The sequence below is a fragment of the Pyxicephalus adspersus genome, chromosome 2, assembly GCF_032062135.1.
Source record: "Pyxicephalus adspersus chromosome 2, UCB_Pads_2.0, whole genome shotgun sequence".
In the NCBI taxonomy this organism is placed as follows: domain Eukaryota; kingdom Metazoa; phylum Chordata; class Amphibia; order Anura; family Pyxicephalidae; genus Pyxicephalus; species Pyxicephalus adspersus.
Genome location: NC_092859.1, coordinates 40,455,302 through 40,476,451, shown reverse-complemented (window position 1 = coordinate 40,476,451; position 21,150 = coordinate 40,455,302). Strand labels below are relative to the sequence as shown.

The 21,150-nt window shown below is 37.0% G+C and overlaps 1 protein-coding gene across 16 annotated transcripts in view; it reads left to right on the top strand.

Annotated features, from left to right (window-relative positions):
• Positions 1-4,806: 4,806 nt before the first annotated feature.
• TCOF1 (treacle ribosome biogenesis factor 1) overlaps positions 4,807-21,150 on the top strand; it is a 46,429-nt gene continuing 30,085 nt past the window's right edge. For 10 of the 16 annotated variants that reach the window (XM_072400537.1, XM_072400547.1, XM_072400542.1 and 7 more), the window contains exons 1-14: positions 4,807-4,986; positions 8,300-8,352; positions 9,693-9,778; positions 9,895-9,929; positions 11,924-12,101; positions 12,269-12,354; positions 12,966-13,058; positions 15,743-15,901; positions 16,041-16,151; positions 16,408-16,560; positions 17,360-17,491; positions 19,101-19,262; positions 20,208-20,357; positions 20,713-20,868. In XM_072400537.1, the coding sequence (XP_072256638.1) occupies positions 4,885-4,986; positions 8,300-8,352; positions 9,693-9,778; positions 9,895-9,929; positions 11,924-12,101; positions 12,269-12,354; positions 12,966-13,058; positions 15,743-15,901; positions 16,041-16,151; positions 16,408-16,560; positions 17,360-17,491; positions 19,101-19,262; positions 20,208-20,357; positions 20,713-20,868 (1,656 nt within the window). In that variant the 5' untranslated portion in view covers positions 4,807-4,884. Of the gene's footprint in view, positions 4,987-8,299; positions 8,353-9,692; positions 9,779-9,894; positions 9,930-11,248; positions 11,342-11,923; positions 12,102-12,268; positions 12,355-12,965; positions 13,059-15,742; positions 15,902-16,040; positions 16,152-16,407; positions 16,561-17,359; positions 17,492-19,100; positions 19,263-20,207; positions 20,358-20,712; positions 20,869-21,150 lie in introns of those variants that run through there. The other 6 variants (XM_072400534.1, XM_072400533.1, XM_072400541.1 and 3 more) reach the window with 6 other exon arrangements.

Genomic DNA, 21,150 nt, shown 5'->3' with positions numbered 1-21,150 from the left:
TAATTGACAAACATTTTATGGCACTGCAACTGTTTCATTGTGAATGCAGAGCTGCAGAATCTCCTGGTAAATACGTAGGGGTTAGTATAAATGCTGTCACCCATAAGTCATCCAAGTTTTATTAAGTATACTCCTTACATTGGAAAAAATTGAAAATGTGTGAATTAACTATAACTCATGATTCAAATATTTTCAAATAAATCCAATGTAAAAATTAGTAATTTGGAATAAAACTTGGGTAAAAACATTTATAATAGAACCCTCAGTAGTAGACATGTTCAGTATAGAAACTATTATAAGTGTAGTACACATATTTGACCACTAGATGTCCTATATGTATTGTAGATTTTCTGTAGAGGGGTCCATAAATGATGCATATATGTTTACCAGGTGCAACAATGTACTGTATGTATTATTACTGTGCTGCTGATATGATTTTGCAGATATTGATATATACCTTTATCTTGATTGCTTTGTTTTCTATGTAAAACCAAGAGTAGCCTTTAGGATTGCCTGGCTAGTGAAAACAGTCCGCATAGGATCACTAAATCATCAGAAATCAGGAAAAGGCAGGGAAGGTAAAGAATCATATGAAAGGTCATGACATCCTATACTCTAAACTTGATTAAAGATTAGACGGAGCAGGTTACAAGATATCAGAAACAAATTAAATAAGCTAGTTTAGAAAACCTTCTTACCTGTTTAAATGTTCCAAAAAGTATCTGGTCTCCACTTCCCTTTAGAGAGTAGTTCACAGCAGAATATTTAACTTTCATGTATTTAATCTGTATTATTTATAACATCAATATATATAGAGTCCTTAGTCACGTCACTGGTTAGTTCACAATTTAATTCCTCCAGCATATTAATAATAATAATAATAATAATGTCATTAACCCAGTCTAAGGCTAATTTTAGGGTGAAGCCAATTAACCTAAATACAGGTTTTGGGATGATACCCTTGCATACATAGGGAGAATATACAAACTCCATGCAGATAGTGTCCAGGCTGAGATCCAAGAATCTATTATTTTTTGTATTCATTGATTTAATCTATCTATGTATTATATTTTATCTAGTTAACTTAGCCAACCACTTATCCTATTGTTTTTTGTGTTTTTGTTTAATGAATTCTAATCTATCCATGCAATAAATCCAGTTTACCCTATTTAGTCCATCATAAATTATTTATTATACATTTTTATTATTTTTTATGTGTGTTTTGTATTAACTTATCTACCTAATATATACCTTAGACAGCTGCTTTATCTAAATATTTTGTTCTACTGTTTTGTATGATTTTTTGTTAATTATTGATGTTATTTATCAAATCTTCTCTAAGTAGGTGTTATTTTTCTACCCAGCTATAATATTAAGTATGTTATTTGTTTTAGTAATATTTATTTATCTTATCTATATGATAATAAAAAAAAAACACAGAAGCAAGGTTTTTTGGGAGCTAGATATAATTACAGTTGTATCTAGCCACCAAAAAACCCCGCTTATGCGATTTGTTTCTTTTCATTATTCAATTTTTAGGAGTTGGCTGAGAACAAAAGTAATTCTCTAGAAAAGGGAAACCTAACCATACAATCCCTCCCTTATATTCTATCTAAAAGATATATGTTATCCAATTATCTACTCATTTTTTTTTTTTTATACTTATCTACAAATATTTATATTATAAAGAAGTTAAGAAATACATTTTTACAATATAGTGTACCTCTGGATATTGTATACAGACATGGCTAATTGTATACCTGGGCTTCCATCAGCATTTGTAGTTTAGTGTGTAAAGGATGTATTTTTATTTTAAGAAAGCATTGTTTTTTTCTATCCTGGCTATAGCAGACAGATTTTTCCTTTATTCGTACACTACAGAATAGATAATAAAAAGGAGAATCTGGACTCTTCTGTTTGACACACTTTAATCAATGGGGAAGACGTGATTTGCTACATGAGAGTTTGGCACTACACACTCATCTTTGGAGGAAATGTTGGTATTATTTTAGGATGATTAAGGTCATTCATGGAATAACAGGTGATGCTGTGTTCCCTATAACTCCAGACACTGCATTGGTTTTCCACACAGGAGCTAAGAAAAGAAAAGGCAAATACACTATTAGCTCATTGTTTTTAACTATGAACATAACTAGAACTTACAAGTAATTAATATAGAACTGAATTCTAATAGTCTGGTGTCAGGTATGCTGACTGTTTTACATTTCTGGTTGTGTGGAATACATGACCACAGGCTGCTGAACCTTAAAACATTACTGTGTCTTTCAGGTATTAGTGGTCGGAGGGAAAATCACAGCAGCCAGAGTGGAAATGCTGTCCTGCACCCTACAGCAAAGTCTCAGCATATCGGATGGGTAGGTGGTTTTTTTCACCAATAGGGTCACTTTAGGCCATGATTTTAAAGTTAAGGTATTAAAAGGAAAGGAATATGTAATATGAGTGGTTTCATTTTTAGGGAAACTAACTTTTTTACATTATCAGTATAACTAGTATTTTATTTTCTACTAACTTATCTGCCAATGTAAATCCTATATGGTGGCTTTTTGTTTTGAATGGAGTTTATTTTTAAACCAAATTACTTTTGAAATAAGGTAGGTCAAGGTACAGCACAAACTCCCCCCCTGTTTACTGTCTGTATCTGTCCGTCATTTGCAACCCCTATTTAATGTACATAATATGTTGGCACTAAATAAATCCTGTTTAATAATAATAATAATAATAATAATAACTCTTGTTGTCATCCTAGTAATAAGGAAAAATAATAAAAGTCTATTTCGGAATTGAATAGCATCCCTCTGAGGATCTATCAACAGAGTAGAAATAAGATCAAATATTTTGAAGCATTATATATAATATCACAGTAGGGAATGATCACAATTGTATTATTACACACAGGTACTAGACAGCTGTCAGATATCCCTGATGTCTAAGGACTGGTCCTTATATGGAATATTTACCTTAAAAAGCTAGGACTGAATGAATTCCTGAGCACCTACAGTGGAGTTATTTCATCCAAGAAGGCTGACGATTGAAACAATGAAGAGAAGAAGCAATAAGATTGAGGCAGCCACAACAGAACAGGGACAGGTGAGTGTATTTTAAAAAAATGCAATCAGGCAAGTAATGTTATTTTATTGCAGAAGGGACATGGCCTGTTCCTTTAATATATCCTTCCTATAATAAAGGACCTACCTGATCGCATTTCTTTTTAAAGGTTCATAAATAGCTCACAAAAGAACTTTCACATCCTTCAGGGATAGCTTACATTTAGTGGCAAAGCAGCCTTTTAAATGTAAATAAGACAGAAATGTTCCTCACTATTGGCCATACACAGGAACCAGAATTAGTGACCTGCATAAACAAGCATTCTTCCTTGCAAAGGCTGAAACTCATGGTTTTATATGTTGGGCCCTGCACCTACCAGAAGTCATGTACTCCCCCTAGCCCTAAGGGGGTGAATTCCGGGGAGGTCCTGGCTCACCTAAGCACGGCGCTGAGGCGGAAGCCTATCTTATAGAATGCTTATCCATTGGGGGGGGGGGGGGGGGGGGGGGGGGGGGGGCAGGAAGCCAGTTTTTTAGTTTAGGATAAATTAATTCCCATAGATCCAGAACAGTCACTCAAGTAAACATTTGCACCTGGAGGAGGGAACACAATAACTGAGATAGTGATAGATGACGACTGTAATTAAAAAATTGAATCATTTGTGTTTCCTGCTTTTAAAGGGGTAGAGTGATTTCGGTCAATGCCATCCTGGATTAACAACTTTGGAAAATATTGATGTCTGAAAGTCTAAAAAAAACAAAGTGTCTAAACTCTAAATTTGCCATGCAGCATTTACATTCTTGTTTCTGTCATTCTCAGTCAGGCCATTTATAGCTACACCTAAATGTCCCTTATTCCTAATATGATGGGTATAGGTACAGTATATAAGGCAACAACGGAGTATGAGACTTGATCTTGTTCACCCAGTTCTGTCGCATAGCAGATGTTTCCTGTCTTGCTGAGCTTTTATATTTTCACAGCTACATATAACAGTGGCTCAGTGGTTAGCACTCAGGCCTTTGCAGCACTCGGTCCCGAGTTGGAATCTCTGCTAGGACACTATCTGCATGGAGTTTGCAGGTCCTCCCACATTCCAAAAACACGCAGTTAGGTTAATTGGCTTCCCCCAAAATTGACCTTACACTGTATTAAAGACATATGACTATGGTAGTGACATTAGATTGTGAGCCCCTTTGAGGAACAGCTAATGACATGACTATAGACTTTGTACAGCGCTGCGTAATATATTGGCGCTATATAAATACTGTGTAATAGTTACACTTTGGTGTAATTCCATCAGCTGCCACTGTATGGCGCCACTAACCGCACAGAGTGTAATTGTAGTTCCCAGAATCGCCGCAATAAGCAGAATACTACGGTGAACCCCAAAACAAGGTGTTTGGACATTTCTTCTATTGATATTTAGGTATAAAAATTCAAAACAAAACATAATTCATAAGTAAAGTTATTTAAATAAAAAGACTAGGTGGGTAAGTTGTCGCAGCTTAATAGGCTTATACAAAGGTATATACCAAGTGTTTAAACTGCTTACATATAAAAAAACTATTTTTGTATCGATACTAAAAAAAGAACATAATTTTCAGGACATATTCAGTTAACAGCTATGTTCTGCTACTTCAAACAATGGCGTTTTTTTGTTATGTCTCTAGTTGTTTTCAATAAAGTTGATTCAGTAAAAAAAAAGAAAGAAATACCACGCGGTAACTGGTGCTCCCGGAAGTGGTGTAACAGGAAGCACATGGTGACAGAAGAGGTGTGTTTGGCAGTGTGAGTGGACCGTCCCTGGTGATTGGCATCATGGTGAAAGCTAAACTCGCCCTGTTGGCTCTCATTCACCAGCATCTCCTGCAGAATGGCTACAGCAAAAGTGCCAGAGAGCTGCAGGTAGAGAGTGGAGAGGTGAGGACAGCACCCCATGCTGGGGTTATTTGTGTCTGGGAAGCCACGTTCAGCTTTATTAGAAATAAATATCTTTGTATATTATAGCAGCTTCTTTTGCTGACATGTCATTACCTTTCTAATAGACAAAATGATTTTTATAACATCTCCACCCCTTTTAATTTACCTATTGCACTGCAAGCTTGTTTTAACCATTTCATTGCCATGATTTGTACATCACTTCCTGGCAATCTAAGGGTTACAGTATATAAAACCTCTCAGACTCCCTTTACACCATTTCCCCTATTGCACTCCAGTGTAATACATTAAGATGGCCTGTTCTTCTTATATTGAGCTTCAAGTGCACTGACAACCTTTTTCTGATTTTCTTCTTTTTCATGAAACACTTCTTATTTTCCTTTATTTATCACCTATAAAAATGCATATCTACCGCAGACTCTTTGCAGTCATTTATGTCTTTGTGTAGTGATAGGCGCACTGTTTTCTTAAGGAAGGGTGACAGCCATAAGTCATACCAGAGCGTTGTCATTCTGAACATTTATGTAACTTTATACCTGTATCAACAGGTATTTCAGTTGAAACTGCTAATGGTAAAAATACTTTTAGCACTAAAACTATTAAGTTACATGGGATTTAGTTTTACATATATTTTAGTTTTCAATATCTTTATTAAATTTTCAGTTTTCATAAAAAGAACAAAACATTATATATAACAGGTCATACCTTTCTTATTTATAATACAAAGAGAAACAGCGATACAGCATGGCATTATATCCACTGCAAATACACCTTTTCTGTTATGCCAAATAACACTATATATTCTTCCCATCAATAATAAATCAAAATTAATATTAGGACATCATTATTCCAATAGCCTAATTAGCAATAAAAGCAAATAAGTTTTATAATAATAAAAAAATTATTCAAGTGTCCAAAGCAAATGTGTAGTTACCAGTGAATAATATATTTTAAGAAGAAAAAAACCTTACCTTAAGTGACATGTATTTTGTTGTGTTACTACAATCACCCAAAAAATGTATCTTTTAATTAATCCCTAACAATTTTCATAAAAACCAACAAACTTTATTGTGAATAATATGACCTCCCTTAATAAATGGGAGGAAAAAAAGGTAGTGAAACATAAGACTCTTCCCAAAGAAAAAGAAAAAAAACTATAAATATTCCCAATTTTATGCTTTTTACACTTATTCCCAAAAAAAAAAAAAACACCTTTTACCTTAACCTTCAACTAACTCGTGTTTTACATCATCTATAAGCCACTAAAGTCAATACCATCTGTATAACTAAAGCCCTAATCATTCACTTAGACTAAAAACATTTTTTTTAAACAGGTCACAGCATATTCTTATTACCTTTACCAGTACTTTCTATGGTCTCCACAATTTAGTCATATAATTAGGAATTCCCAAACCCATCCTATAGGCATATGATACTCAATCCACAGTCCCCATACTTTCTGGAATTTGGCCATATTGTCTTTGAGGATTGCCCTCATTTTCTCATTAGCCAGAAACCATATCACTTTTTGTTTACCATGCTCCACGTTGGGAACAGAGGACCTCCAAGCTTTGGCCAATATTATCTTAGCTGATGTATTGGTTTTACATATATTTTAAAGCGAAACCAAAGTTGGTTTTAAAAATGTTCGATTGTAAAGGTAATTTATGCAGAATTGGAAAGGTGATGTCCCTTCCGCAGTAATCTGGTTACCTTCCTTCTCTCGAGTCCCGCCCTAATGGCTCTGCCCCCTCACCAGGAATCGCAATGCATACAGAGTAGAGGGAATGTTCCCTTTTTACCCTGGCGGTGAAAGTGTTAACGCCAGCCACGGTAAATAGGCAAGGGAGCCACAACACGGAGGCTCAAGCCGGAACAAACTACCAACTAGGCCCTATCTGGCTTAAGGCCGGAGTTTGCCGACATCTGGTATAGTAGGTTTACTTCTGCTTTAAATACATTGAACATTCAAGTGGTGCAGTAACTGAACCACAGAAGCTTCTCTTATGATCAAGCAAATGCCACATACACATTCTCAGATTCACCTCCAAATGTTCTGATGTCAAACTGATTTGATATATGTAGATAGTAAAGGGTAAGATCAAGCAATCCCACACTGGTGACTGGCACTTTGCTATTTGCATCTTAATCGCTTGCACTGCAGTGCTTTTGACAGCGGGCAGCAGTTGTATTGAACCCCTCACTGCCGCCCCCATTCATTTTTATATGAGTCACTCTGGTAAAAGTTACATGTAACGTCAACTCCAGGCAGTCATTTCTTGACATGAGGAAGCGGTAATGACACCAAAACCTTGCTGCCAATCTAAACATAGCCCATAGCAGTTCATATTTTATCCAGATAATGTCAGTGCTGGAAGGAAAATAGCCGTGTAGATAGCATGAATCTTTCATTATTCAGGGTACTTGATGGCCTTCTGGATATGCTGTATAGTGTTGGTGTTCGAATTCGGGTTGTCTTTATATTCGACCCCGAATATGGCAGTTCGAATTCAGATAGACTCTACCTGAAAAACACGTGATTCGACTGCAAATTCGTGTGTAAAAAATGTGTTAAAAAAATTAATGTTAAAGTAATTTGTTGAATGTTTGTGATTTGTGTAACTAACTTTTATTTTTTTACAGGTTATCCTACAATGACAGGATGAGTCCCACAGCTGCACAGCCGTGGGAATCCTCCTGTCTGTGTGGGATCCCCGAGCACTGGAGGTTAAATGGGGACAAGCTTCCCCATTTATCTAGTGCTCTGTGATTGGCTGAGAAATGGTAAACCCTGATGACAGCTCAAGCCTCATCAGGATTTTCCTTTTCCCAGCCAATCACAGAGCACTAGAGGTGAATTAATGGGGAACTTGTCCCCAGTTAACCTCTAGTGCACCGGGGATCTTTTCAATGAATGAACAAAATGAAGAACACATACAACTAGTAAAGGGCTGCCAGAGCAATCAGGAGAGCGGAGCTGTCAGCTCCACTCCCCTGATTGCTTTTGCAGTTCTTCACAGTCTCTAAAAATAACCAGAATTCTCCCACCATTGACTTTAATGGTGTTCGAATTCGGCATTCGATCACCCAAACAATATCTCCGTATTCGATCCAATAGTTGTCGAATTGAATAGTGAGATATTTGACCAACACTAATGCTGTATGCTGCTGTACTTTTCTGCACTTAACATACTGCTGCGGTGTTAGATTGAAATCATCTTCTTTTGCAGGGATTTATTTTTCCAAATGACTTTTTATATTGTGAGATTAAAATTTTATGCATTTGTTTCCTTAGCAATTTACTACATCAAAGGTCACTCTGCAAAAAGTCTACAAGCTTTGGAAAAAGTAAGTATATACACTGATATGTAAAGTAAACTTTCCTTTGTTCTTTTAGTTTTGGATTGAACATTGAATGGTTTGAACTTTCTTGGACACCAAAACTGGTATTACACTAAGAAGTTTTCCTCTATTCTTGTGACGGCTGTAAAATATTGGATTTCCTGCAACTTTTCATTGAAAGAGGTCACCTGGACAAAAAAAGATGTAAACAAGATCTGGTGTATTTAGCTAGCCCCTCTGATGAGTATTTGCAGCTTCATTTTGCTTCAACAGAAATTGAAGCCAGAAATGTCTGCATTTCCCTCTGCTCATTCCATGGCATTTTTAGTGTTACATAGTTCTGAATGCTGTGCTGTATATGGCGTGTAGCTAAACAGCATCCCAAATTGACCTTTTTTATTTGTTTGTTTTATCCACAACTACCTATATTTTTATAAATCGTACAGAAATTCAACTGTCTCTGCAAGGTGCCTTTACTGGCCTTGTAGTTTTGTACAAAATATGCAGATTATTTGTAACAGATTTAGAAAACACTACCTTAGTTATCCTTCTGTGATTTGCTCACTGCCATTTCACACCATTCTTTTCTTTTGACAACATTGAAAGTATTATTATTACTAAAGCCGGCAGAACTTTCCTTCTAGTACACAAGTAGAAGGAACTGTCATGAGATTTTCTGAGATCTACCACATACTATTAAGTCTACACATTTTCTATTGGAACCGTTGTCAAATCCTGTAGTACAAGAGACTGACATGAATTATTCACATGTCCCTATATTATTTATTTAGTATATCTAAAGGAGATTTTTTAAAGCTTGTACAATCAGATTGTATACTCTCTGGCCAGCCTAAAGCCCTCTGTTTAGAAAAAATGGAATCTGTCATAAAAATGATGGAGGTTACCATAAGATATCTGGTTGTCATGCTAATGATTTTTTTTTTTATATATATAAACATTTATATTACATTCTTGGGATTAGATGAGCTGTGAAGTACTTGTCTGAATTTCCCTTTAGCCTTTGGGAAGTTTTCATTTGAGATGGCAAAAGTATTAACTGAGGTTTTCTTGGCATCACTGACTGAGTATTTTAATATGGGCAGTGTTCCTGTGCAAAGCGGTAAGAAGCATTCCATAGCTCGGGTAATATTCACATGAGCATGCATAATGTCAATAATCCTCATAGAATGCAGGACAAGAACTGGATGAAACCTTAGAGACTATTTCAGAAAGTGTCACTAAGCTATTTAACCTCTCGCATATGGAATGTGATCATAAATGTTTAGAATGAGATTCAGCTATGCAAGACTTTATCAGAACAAATCTGCATCCTTTTCATTCTGCAGGAAATCAAAGAAGAAAAAGAAAACAAAAAAAGATGGAGCAAAGAGTAAAAAAGCTTCCAAGAAATCCTCTGAATCTTCTGATCACAGTAAGATAGCCATTTCCACATACAGCAATATTTGCCATCAGATGAAAAGTCTTGTGATTGAATCTGCCATCTATTCACCTGTATACACTTTATTTTTTTTTTTTTATTTTTTTTAGACGTTGCAGCAAAAGAGAGTTCAAACACAAAGAAGGTAAGGAATTTAAAGGGAATGTATAGTGGTTTTGTAAATTAAGTTTTTTCCTATTATTTTTGTCAATACTTAATATGATACATAATTCAATCTTCTTTTAAGTGAGATAATTTTATTGCTAATGAATATTTGAATATTTCTAATCTCCATCTGCATTCAGCAGGTCTGCATCTTTTTTTTTTTTTTTTTTTTTTTTTTTTTTTTTTTTACCACCTGATGTGATAATCTGTCTGTTAACAGCTCCATTGAAAAAAATGCGGGCCTGCCACTGAGAAGGTTATGTTAGTTGCCCTTTGCTAAATTCATTCCAAAGAACTCTAATTGCCTGGAGGTACTGCTCATCTTTTGGTTTGATCACACTCCTGAAACAAGCATGCAGATAACTGACAAGTTATTTAGAGAGTTAAAACAGCAATCAGAAGTTTTTTTTTCTTTCTGTTTCCACAAAGGGCATATTTCATAATCTCTTAATGAAAAGTCCACTTTTAGGTGCCATATACACGCATGAATAAGCCAGACCACAACTCCTCCCCTAATGGGAGCTGGCCTGAAAGGTAAATACTTGGTATGCTCAGTTTTTCTAACGTTTAGTGCTCCAGTAACCTTTTAAGTATATTTAGTATTTTAATATAGTTCTTTTTATTTTCTTATTTCCTCTGACCCTGTAAAACAGACTGTGATCATTGTGTGGCAGAAGATTATCATTCGACATAGCTCCAGATAGAAGCTGCCCACTCTTCTAATTGTATCCTGAAGTAAAAGTATAGCTTCAGTTTATTTAATAGTATGAGAAGTATGGTAATGAAGGAAAACAGAAATTTCTAAATTAACTCAAAGCGGGCTCTGATCTGTGTTTTCATGTACTGAGAATTAACAATGGCACTTGCTCTCATGACAACACTAATATAGGATTTTCCCTACTTTCTATCTTGACAACAGTCACACCAATAGGTATATTTCCCCAGTGGGAACACAAACATCAACATACTCTGTATCTGGCTTTATTTCAGATATGAAAAATCCCAGTTTAGTTTTAACACTAACAAATGTGTCAAGAGGGATATACTACTACTGCATGAACTCTGTGTTTCTTACACCTTGTTCAGTGGCTTATACCATCCAGAATGATCTAGTTTAGTTCCATACAGCCAGTCAGATCATTCGCTGACTCTTCTCATCATTCAGCTCACATTATAAAAATGCAGACACATGGAAGAGAATTTGTTTGGCTTTATCCCTATTGCTTGGGGTTCAGTAACTGCGGAATATAGACGCGACTGAGTAACAGTGCAGGAAATTTGGTACGGTCTCATCTTGCAGACAGGAAAGAGACAGATTTTTGACTTTCCTAACTGGGAGCTGTGCCATGCACGTGTGCTAGACCAAATTCCTGCAAGACAATTCATTGAAGGGTAAGTAACTCAATGAGATCTTCATAACTCAGAATGTTAACACACCCTGTTTTGCTGAAGGGGGGTCCGAAAGGCTAATATTCAGCTCCAGTGTTTAATCACTTGCAAAGACTTCAGGTTCGATGGATTTTTCACATACATCAGAAAGGACTCAATGGAAAGATTTTTTTCCCGTGGATTTTATGCTCGCAATTCAGTAGACCCTCAGAATCCTAAAAGCATTGTAATCCAGTTCGAGTGCATGCTTCATGCCACACTATCCAAATGCCAAGGATCTGCTACAAATTCTCAAGTCAGGTTCTATAATCTGACTGACAAACTTTTGATGCAGATTTCACAATTTTTTGGTTTCTTTTTTATGGATGTGCACTACAATTGATATGTACCCAAAGGAATGTGTACCCCTGCTTTGTAGTTAACATTGAGTAAGCCCTTCACCTGCTTATCTATTTTATTCGTTACATCTTGAAAATGACTACCCAGGATTATAGTTTTGTTCATACACTCCAATTTTTTTTTTCTTTAGCAAACTACCTGTTAAACTGGTAGAACAAAATTATTTATGTTTGTTTCCTTCTTTAGCAGAACAAACAAGTTAAAAAGACAATGAATTTGGTTACTGAAGCTTCAAAGGTTGTTAAGGTGACTCCCAAAAAGGCAACTCCTAAAGGACCAAAATCAGCAGAGTTTGTTTCTTCAGAGGGTGATTCTTCTGATGGCGAAACCCAGATGGTGTCGGCAAAAACTGTCCCTGTGCAAAGTAAGTGAAAGTAAAATGAGCTAATGTTTACATGTTTGACACTAACTTATAAATCTACCTTGACCAGAACCTGTAAAAAATATTTTTGTCACTATTTCTGCTTTTAAAATAGTTCTTTTTCTAACATTATTTGTGCTTTTTTTTTTCTTCTCCTTTTGTGCTTATAGCTGCCAGTTTATTGTCTGCACCAGGAGCGAAAAAGAATGAAGAGATTTCTTCCAGCTCTGAATCTGAAGAAGAAACTACAAAGCAAGTAAGTGAACAACATTATGTGGTCTGTAGATTTATTTCAGCGTTGAGGATGTAGTACTGATGGATTGGTCATTTTTAGCTTCTGCCTGAAATAAATCTGTACTGCCAATAACCAGATGAATATAAATAAACCTATTTAGGCACCTTAACATTCCAGTTTTAGCTGTTTTGTGGAAAGAATGCTTCAGCAAGTACCCCACTCGCTGTTAGATGGGAGAATGGAAATGAGTGGGGCTTGCCTACATCATTTTAAATAACTGGTATTTACATGGTGTACTTGTCCTTTAACCGTTTCAGGCTTCACCTCCAACCAAACCATTTGGATTTTTTTTTTTTTTACTGTTTTTCACAGCTTGATAGTTGAAAGAAAAGAGCTTCTGGAAGACAAATTGTGATATTTGCATTTTTTTTATGTTTCACAATATTTATGCAACTGCTTATCAAACCTATGTGTTTGGTTATCAATAAAGGTGCTCTAGATTTTTTTAAGAACAATAAAATATAACAAGCAGTATGTAAAATATAACAAGTCAAAAAATTATGAGCTTCTGTGAGCACTCATCCTTAATGTTGATATTCAGTTTGGTTACTACTTCCTTTATTCTTTTAAAGGTTGTACCTGACAAAACGGTTCCAGCCACAGCAGCTGCTGCACAAAAAGGGGAGTCCTCTGAGAGCAGCGATGAGACAGACATTGATAAGCCGGTTAGTTTGGTGCTTTTGTCAAATATAATGTATAAAATATAGTCCTTTCAAGGTCATTTGAATAAACTGTGGTCATTAAAATCTGCAGTAGGCAGTTCAATACCCATACAATTTGGCAAACTTAACTATTTTGGTGGTAAGGGCATAGATTCTCCGTCTCAGACCTGGCAGAGGTCTTAAGGAGAATTGTCATTATCAAGTGCTTTCAACTTTTTTTGCCTTGTGGTGTCCAAGTACCAAGCCCCTCTAAATGGGGAAATCTCCAGCGCTTCAGTTTTCAGAACTTGCACATTTACTCTTTCCCCATCCCATCTTATTATTGCATCATCACTATGGTGGGCTGCCTTGTTAGCCAATAGACATGTGAGAGACAAACCCAGTCCATCGCTACCTAAAACAAGAGCTAGAGCTTTGCCTATTCAGAATGGTTTGTTTGGCCCTTAGGGTATCTGTTAACAGCCCTTCTTTCTTCCTTTTTCCTCAATTCCCCTTTCCTTTTTTTTGTTTTCATATCTAAAGCCAAAATCTCTTTTGATATCTATAGTCTATAGCCATAATTTGTAAATTCCTAGACCTCTACAGCGTACAATATCCTTTGTTACTGTGACCATTAGGGGCAAAATCTGGAAAAGCTCTACCAGCATGCCACTCCTCCAGAGTCCACATAATTTACCCAATGTGTTAACGCATAGGGCAGCAGTGACCCCTTTTTCAGGGTGTGGTGCTGAGGAATGAGAAGCTTAACATAGAATATGCTGATACATGACTCTTCCACAGGGCTTGCACTTGCTCTGACAACACAACCAGTGGGTTGGGGCGGATGGAGCTCTTAGTTTCTTACAAGGTTTAAAGATAATTTCTTTAATGGTCAGGTTTCAGCAGTTTTTCAAAAATTGCAGAACAGAAAGTTGTAAAAAATCCAATGTTTGTTCTTCTAAAAAGTAAGGAAAAGTGAGGAAAAAGTCTTCTTATAGTGACCCTTATTTCAATGGCCACTATCTATTATGTAAATTTACCTGATTATCAGATACCTGGTTCCCCCACCATACCTTGTGTTGAGCCCTAGATTATTATTGTGACTTGTATCTATGTTGAGGCAAAGGGGAGATGTTTATGCTCAGGGTGGGACCAGGAATTGGTTGGATTGGATTCCTCCAGAGGATGGATTTTTTTGCTATACAGTTGTGCACAGCCCAGGGAGCAGGGGTTTGAAATATAAGTATTATCTTTAAAGTGTGTACATTGTTTCTATTTTAGCAACAGTTGCTTTAAATTCTTTAAAATGATTTCACAAAGAGAGGGGAATTTAAACCAAAGTGTGTGGTGTGATTTCAGGTAGTTTGAGCTGTTTTTAATGTAATCCTGATTTTTGTTTGCTGGCAGTGACAACAATTCCCAAACTTGCATCTCCACATACTGTACTAGCATCAAGGGTGAAGGCACAAAACTCACACTGTGCTCCACAGTCTAAGGCTACGTACACACTTGCAATGCTTCTCGTCCAATAATCGGCTTCGGGCTGATATCGGACGGGAATCTGGCGTGTGTACAGCGTCCATCGTCTGGAGGATCCACGGACGGTGGACGACGAACGATCGTAATGGAAGCGAAAGGGGAGAGCGTGCAGCACGGTGCCGCTCTGTTGTTCTCCCCCTCCCTTCTCCATGGAGCACACCGGTGCTGTATGTATGGCACTCGGTCATGCATCGTGCAGTCCTTAGTCGTTGAAAAGGATCGTTGGATAGAATAGTGAAGGCTAATTATACATTGTACCTCTTTATAATAGATTTGTTTGTGTTTTTTTTTTTTTTTTTGGTACTCAGACTTTTACTGCCTGCAGCACATACTGTTATGTCACTGGCAACACCAGCATGTAAACAATTTTACATCTATACGTTGAGATGCAGACTTTCTTGTAGAAGTAATGCCATCCAAACACTTCCACATACCCAGAGGTAGTGTACACCCAGGTATACCTAGTTCAGAGCTTTTAAATCTGTCACGGTGCCTGGAGTGGGATAAGATCAAGCACAGATTAGTTAGTTGTTGAGTGCACAGTTGAAATTAGGAATCCCAAAGACTCCTGATGTCTCCTTAAAGGGAACCTATCATGTCAATATCATCTTGTAGCTTCCCAAAACTGGAAACCATAGACTACAGTGTTCTTCTCAGAAATTTTATTAAGCTGGGTGTAAGGAAGCTGTAAGCGGGTGGCAGCTCCCGTATTGTAACCACCAAAAAACATTCGGGTGGATGCTGAAGTGCCAGGTGGTGTGCCTGGCTAAAAGGGGATGGGGAGAACGAAGGATTACCATGAGTGAATCAAAAAACCTGGAATGAATTTCCTAATAATCATTTGATATTGGATGGCAAGTGTTTTCATTCCTAAATCAGTTCTGTTCAGGTTTGCTGGATCACCCAGGTTTACTCACAATCTTCTCCAGTCTTTGAGAGTTTTAATAATTTAGGCTTATTGTTTAACATTTACAGACAATTTTTTAGGCTACTTGACATGGAGTAGGGAGACATTTTAGGAACACCGAATACCCCCATGCAGACTAATAATTCCCAGTATTATATGCCATATGTTCTTATTTTATGATAATGAGCAAGGTATCTCCAGCATACACGTTTACAAAAAGCCAGTACATTTTAAGTGTAACTTGCAGAGTTCTTTTTACTAGGATAAAACACCTCATGCTGTAAAAGCATCACCAACCAAACCTACAAAGGGACAAAATCAAAAAGCAGCTACAGCAACCCAAACCAGAGTTTCATCAGTTAAAGCTGAAATGTTGGCATCAGAAACTGAGAGTGACACCTCAGATAGTGAAGAGGAAAAGGTAATGCTAGTTCTTAGCAACTTAAATAACTATCTTCTGGGTAGATTTTGGAAAGCAACATCACATCAGGGGTGACTAACACATTGTCGTATTCAGCCTAAATTTTTTTATCAATTTGGATTCTCCTTTTGTTTTTCAGCAGAAAACATCGTCTGCAGTGACACCAGCGGTGGCTGCCAAGGCTGCGCAGGCAGAGGAAGAGACCTCAGAGGAAGAGTCATCCGACAGTGAGGAGGAGTCTGCTACTAAAGTGCGTAGTTTAAAAGTGCCAAAGAAAATGTCCACATTTTTAAAAATATATTTTTGTTTTAATATGAACAAGTACTGTTTGCAGTCACTTCTTAATTTTTACGTGTGTTTGCATAGCTTAGAATCTAGGCTGTCATTTGAAAAACAAAACTAGCTGCAAGGAATTCAAGGCAGTACACCTGAGTGCAACTTTGTGAGTAACTGTTTTCCCTCTTTAATGTGAAAACAAAATTGAAACAACTCTTCAATCTTCTCAGCAGAAAACAACTTCCTCAGGTGCTACACAGGCAGCACCAGCATTACCTTCAACGCCAGCAATTTCTGCTAAAAATTCATCCAAAGCTTCACAGCCAGTAGACCAAAGCTCAGATGAAGAATCCTCAGAGAGTGATGTCGAGCTATCTGCTAAGGTATAAAAGGGGTGTGTGTGTGTCTCTTTGTATATCTAAAAGCTTGCTGCTGCTCTTAGGTGGCAAAGTTATTGAAGATTTGTTAGGGTATGTGTTTTTATTTATCTGTGTGTTTATGTATGACAGTGTTCTCCCCAGCCCCTTTTAGCGGGGTGCACCACCCAGCACTTTTCAGTAACCACCCAGCTGTTTTTGGATGATTACTGATGAGTTGGGTCACAATACAGGGACTGCCACCCGCCTAAAATTTCATCACACCCAGCTAAAACAAATTTCTGGGTTGAGCACTGTATGATGTATTTGTAAGGTAAAATTCAACTAAAAACATTTCAAGGAAGCAGCAAGTCTGTTTTTTCCATGTATGGATTTTTTTCTTGCTTGATGGCACAGCATCATCCTAGATGACAATGCCAGAATTATTTGGGCTCAGATTGTAAGAGTGCCAATGGTCCAGGAGTTATCATTGTCCCACATTCCCTACCGCAGAGTCCACACCTTAACCCTATTGATGTTTGGGGTGTGCTGAAGACGACTTTTTTTCAACGAAAAATGAATGCAGCTCTTGAAGGAAATAATTGTGACAATGCATAATCTTATTAAAACAATACCAAGGTGAATGTGCATTGTAATCATAGAAAAAATCATCTTATATGGGAATTTCATATTCCAATGAATATTACAGCATGAGACTTTTTGGACAGGCAGTGTAAATGTGAGGTATACAATGTGTATCCTACTACACCTATCACAGCTTTTATTTGTTTTACCGACACATGCCTCTGTTATTCCACCATCTCAGCCAAAAACTCCATCTGTGGGCATCAAAAAGACTCAATCGGTTGCTGCTAAGCTCCCATTAAAATCATCACAGCCAGCAGATGAGAGCTCAGAGGAAGAGACATCAGAAAGTGATGAGGAGACAGATGTTAAGGTATTAAAATTGACATCTATATATGAACGGTAATCATTAAAAATGTCTGCTTTTTTGATAAAAAAAAATTCAGAGCCCAAAAAGTTCATGATAAAATATACATTAAGTCAATGGTGCAACTTCTTTCCTCATACTTCCTCTAGGTTTTACCTTTTTAGAAATGTAATCAGTTTTGTTGAGTTCTTTCAGAATGGTCTTTGCTTGTGTTTTTTTAGTTTAAAAAAACAAAAAAAAATATTGTATATACATTTTAAAGCTCTAAACATTAGTTAAAAACTATCTAAAGACCCAGAACCATTATATTTTGCCTTTGTAATGGATGTGCAAAAGAAAAAACTTGGACCCGTTAATTGCTGTCCTCCCCAGTTTACCATTCTCAGTTTTTTCTCTCCCTTAAAAATCTTGTTCATTGATTAGGAATTGGGAAAAGCTCCTGTGACTTTTAATTTACACAGGGCTGTAGACTTTCCCTCCACTCCCATGTGACAGTTCTATATATCTCAACAGCCACTAAAGATCAAGACTATTATGTAGGAGAAAGTCACATGCTTTCTAAACCTAGAAGTATTGAGCATTTCTTCGGGTTTTCATCAGTTAAATAGAAGTGGCCAAAAATGTAGGGAAAGTGTGAAGTATGTGAAAAGGGCAGTAGTTAAAGGAATGTGTTGCTTTGTCCTGCATGGCTATGTGGCTGCAGATTTAAAACTGTAGTTAATATCGCTTGGAAAAATCCAGTAAAGTCTGGACCCTTTGGAATACCTACTTACTCCCCCATCCTGACTTATTCTCTACCTCAGGTTCCCAAACCTAAACAACATGCACAGGAGCAAGATGGGCAGGGGGAGGGGGGATGGCCGGGAGAGGTTAGTGGCCCCTATGGTTTGTTTTTTTGTTTTTTTTCTTTTTCTCATTTTTGTCCTCGTATGTATGTATGTATGTTGATTTATACCAGGGGTCGGCAAACTCCGGCCTTTAGGCCGGATACGGCCTAGCCAGTAGTTCGTTCCGGCCTAACGCCTCCTTGCTGTTGCTCCCCTATTTACCGCGGTTCGCTATAATACCGCCGCCGCCATGGTAAATAGGGAAAGCTCCCTGAAGGGAAATCCCTCTCCTTCGCAATGCATATGGGGAAAGGGATTTCACTTCAGGGGGTGTTTCCTGGAGGGAGGTGGAGCCATTAAGGCAGGACTCGCAGGCCTAGTGTATGCACCCGCCCACCCCTGAAATGGCCTAGTGACCCCTGATTTATACTTTATATGTAGTTATACCTCTGTACACATTTTCTAATTCCCAACAAGTGTTTTACTCATTGTGTTTGGTCTATGATGTTTTTGTTTTGTTGTATTCTTTTCATTGAAATCACATTTAAATAAAAAACAATAATTAAAAACCCTTTTAGCACAGTCTGCACAGTCACTTTGTATGTAAAAAAAAAAAAAAAAAAAGTATACTTACCTTTGATACCTTTCTACCTAATCTTTCATGCTAAGTTTATTACCCTGTGAGCATTCTTTTAAATGTCATTCTCTGCTGACCATGTTGCGTTAAAAGGTTAACATTTTAGGGTTTTTATTTTTTTTCTCCTGTTTACCCTTTTTTATGTTATCAGAAATCTGCCTTGACTACACCTTTGGCAAATGCAAGCACCGTCTCTGCAGGCACCAAGAAGACACCAGTGGTACCATCTAAGGTTAAGACCCCTTTAAAAACACAAGCAGCACACGTGAGCACAGAGGAGGAATCTGACAGTGATGATGAGCCAGCTGCACAGGTATTGAACCTGTGTGTGCACGTAGATAGATGTCTATGTACTGTTTGTGTGTGTGTGTGTATATGTATGTATGCGTGTGTGTTATAATTGGAACTTAACCTGGTCCTTTCTGCAAGCTAAATTTTAAATAGTTTTACAAAATACATACATAATAGTTTTTTAGTTTTACAAAATACATAAATAGTAATATTTTGCTGTGTATTTTTCCAATTTGGTTTCACAACACCCCAGCCATCTCACCCAGATACTCTGTCAAAGAAAGTCAAGCAGACCAAGTTTAAAATTCTTTTAAAAACTGCACAGTCAGCAGATAAGAGCTCAGTGTAAAAGTCCAACAGTGACAGTGAGCTAGCTGCTATGATATTGAATTGAAATGAACTTTCTCCTTTTATATGCCAAAACTAAGCCTTGAGCTATCCATTCCCAAACATATTGGGCCACCTAAGAAGAAAAAAAAAATAACATGTATCCCCTATATCTTTGATTGTGCAGCTCTGGAAAGGTCTGAAAAGTAAGGCTTTCCTGATGTCAGTCTAATTTGGGGGACTAGCTGATAGAGTTCCAACAGGGCTGATAACTGTGTTATTTTTCAAAATCATACTATGGGCACTTCCAAAATAGAACTATACCCTGCACCAATATAGTAACCTATTACTAGGTCTCAGATTAGCCCTTATTCATTTCCAAGCCTGCATTATGTTCTAGCTTTGTTTACTTTGGATTTCTAGGCAAAATAACTAAGCAGAGCCTCAATTTTGTGACTATTTTGGGCTACTCATAGATATTCATATCAATGGGTGAAATTTACATTTTAGAAAAGGGAAATGCCTCACAGTGAATGATCAAATGCCAAATTAGAAATGTAGCCCATGACAAAAGTACACCAGTCATACATTTCTTAGAAAACGTGTTAATTTATTCTTTGGGTTTTTCTGACGTTATCAGAAGTCGGTTGCAGTTCAGTTATCTCAGGCAAAAACTTCGGTGGTTGCAGCTAAACAGGCGTCCAAGTCTAATGTCCCATTAAAAGCCACGCAGCCAGCCAGTGAGAGCTCTGAAGAGGAATCGGACAGTGACGAAGAGTCAAATGCTAAGGTATGAGAAGTTTTCTAATGCATACAATAACTGTGCATGTTTAGCACCTAAAAATATTTTTAAAGGAAATATGAATTACTGTTTATGAATATTTAATGTTTAGGCCTTTTTGCCAGATGATGTATCTTGGTGCTTAGTATATCTTCTGTAAAGCCATTTTAAGCATTAAAATTAGATCTGAGTCATATAGTTGTTATAGGCAGCCACTGTCATGAAAGAGTCAAGAGATGACAAAAACTCCTTCTGGGAGAACTAAGCAGGAATCTGTAGAATAAAATTGTTTACAAAACAACTGCAGTGTTTGATTCAATAAAATTGTTACATATGAATTCCTTTTTTATTTTTGCTTGATCAGAAACCTGTCACAGTCCTGCCTCAACCAAAAACACCTTCTGGGGGAACTAAAAAGGAATCTCTATTGGCTAAATCTAAGAGCCCAGTCAAAAAGACTCAGCCAGCAGTTGAGAGCTCTGACGAGTCTTCGGACAGCGATGAAGAGCCAGCTGCTAAGGTATCAAAGAAAATTTATTTTATGTTCATAAAGTTACTGTGCCTTTACCTAATTGTAGACACCTTGGTGGCCTGACATAATGACAACTTTTAACCAATCATTTTTCCAAAACATAAATGTTATGGTTATGCATGAAAGAGAAGAACATATTACTAGCAGCATCGATTTCTTGGGTCAAATAAAAGCTGAAAAAATTTAATGGCTCATCACTGCACCATTTTCTTTTGTGTGTGGGTTCTCCAACTCTACTAGCTTTAAAGACTGCTTAATGAAAATGCGAAT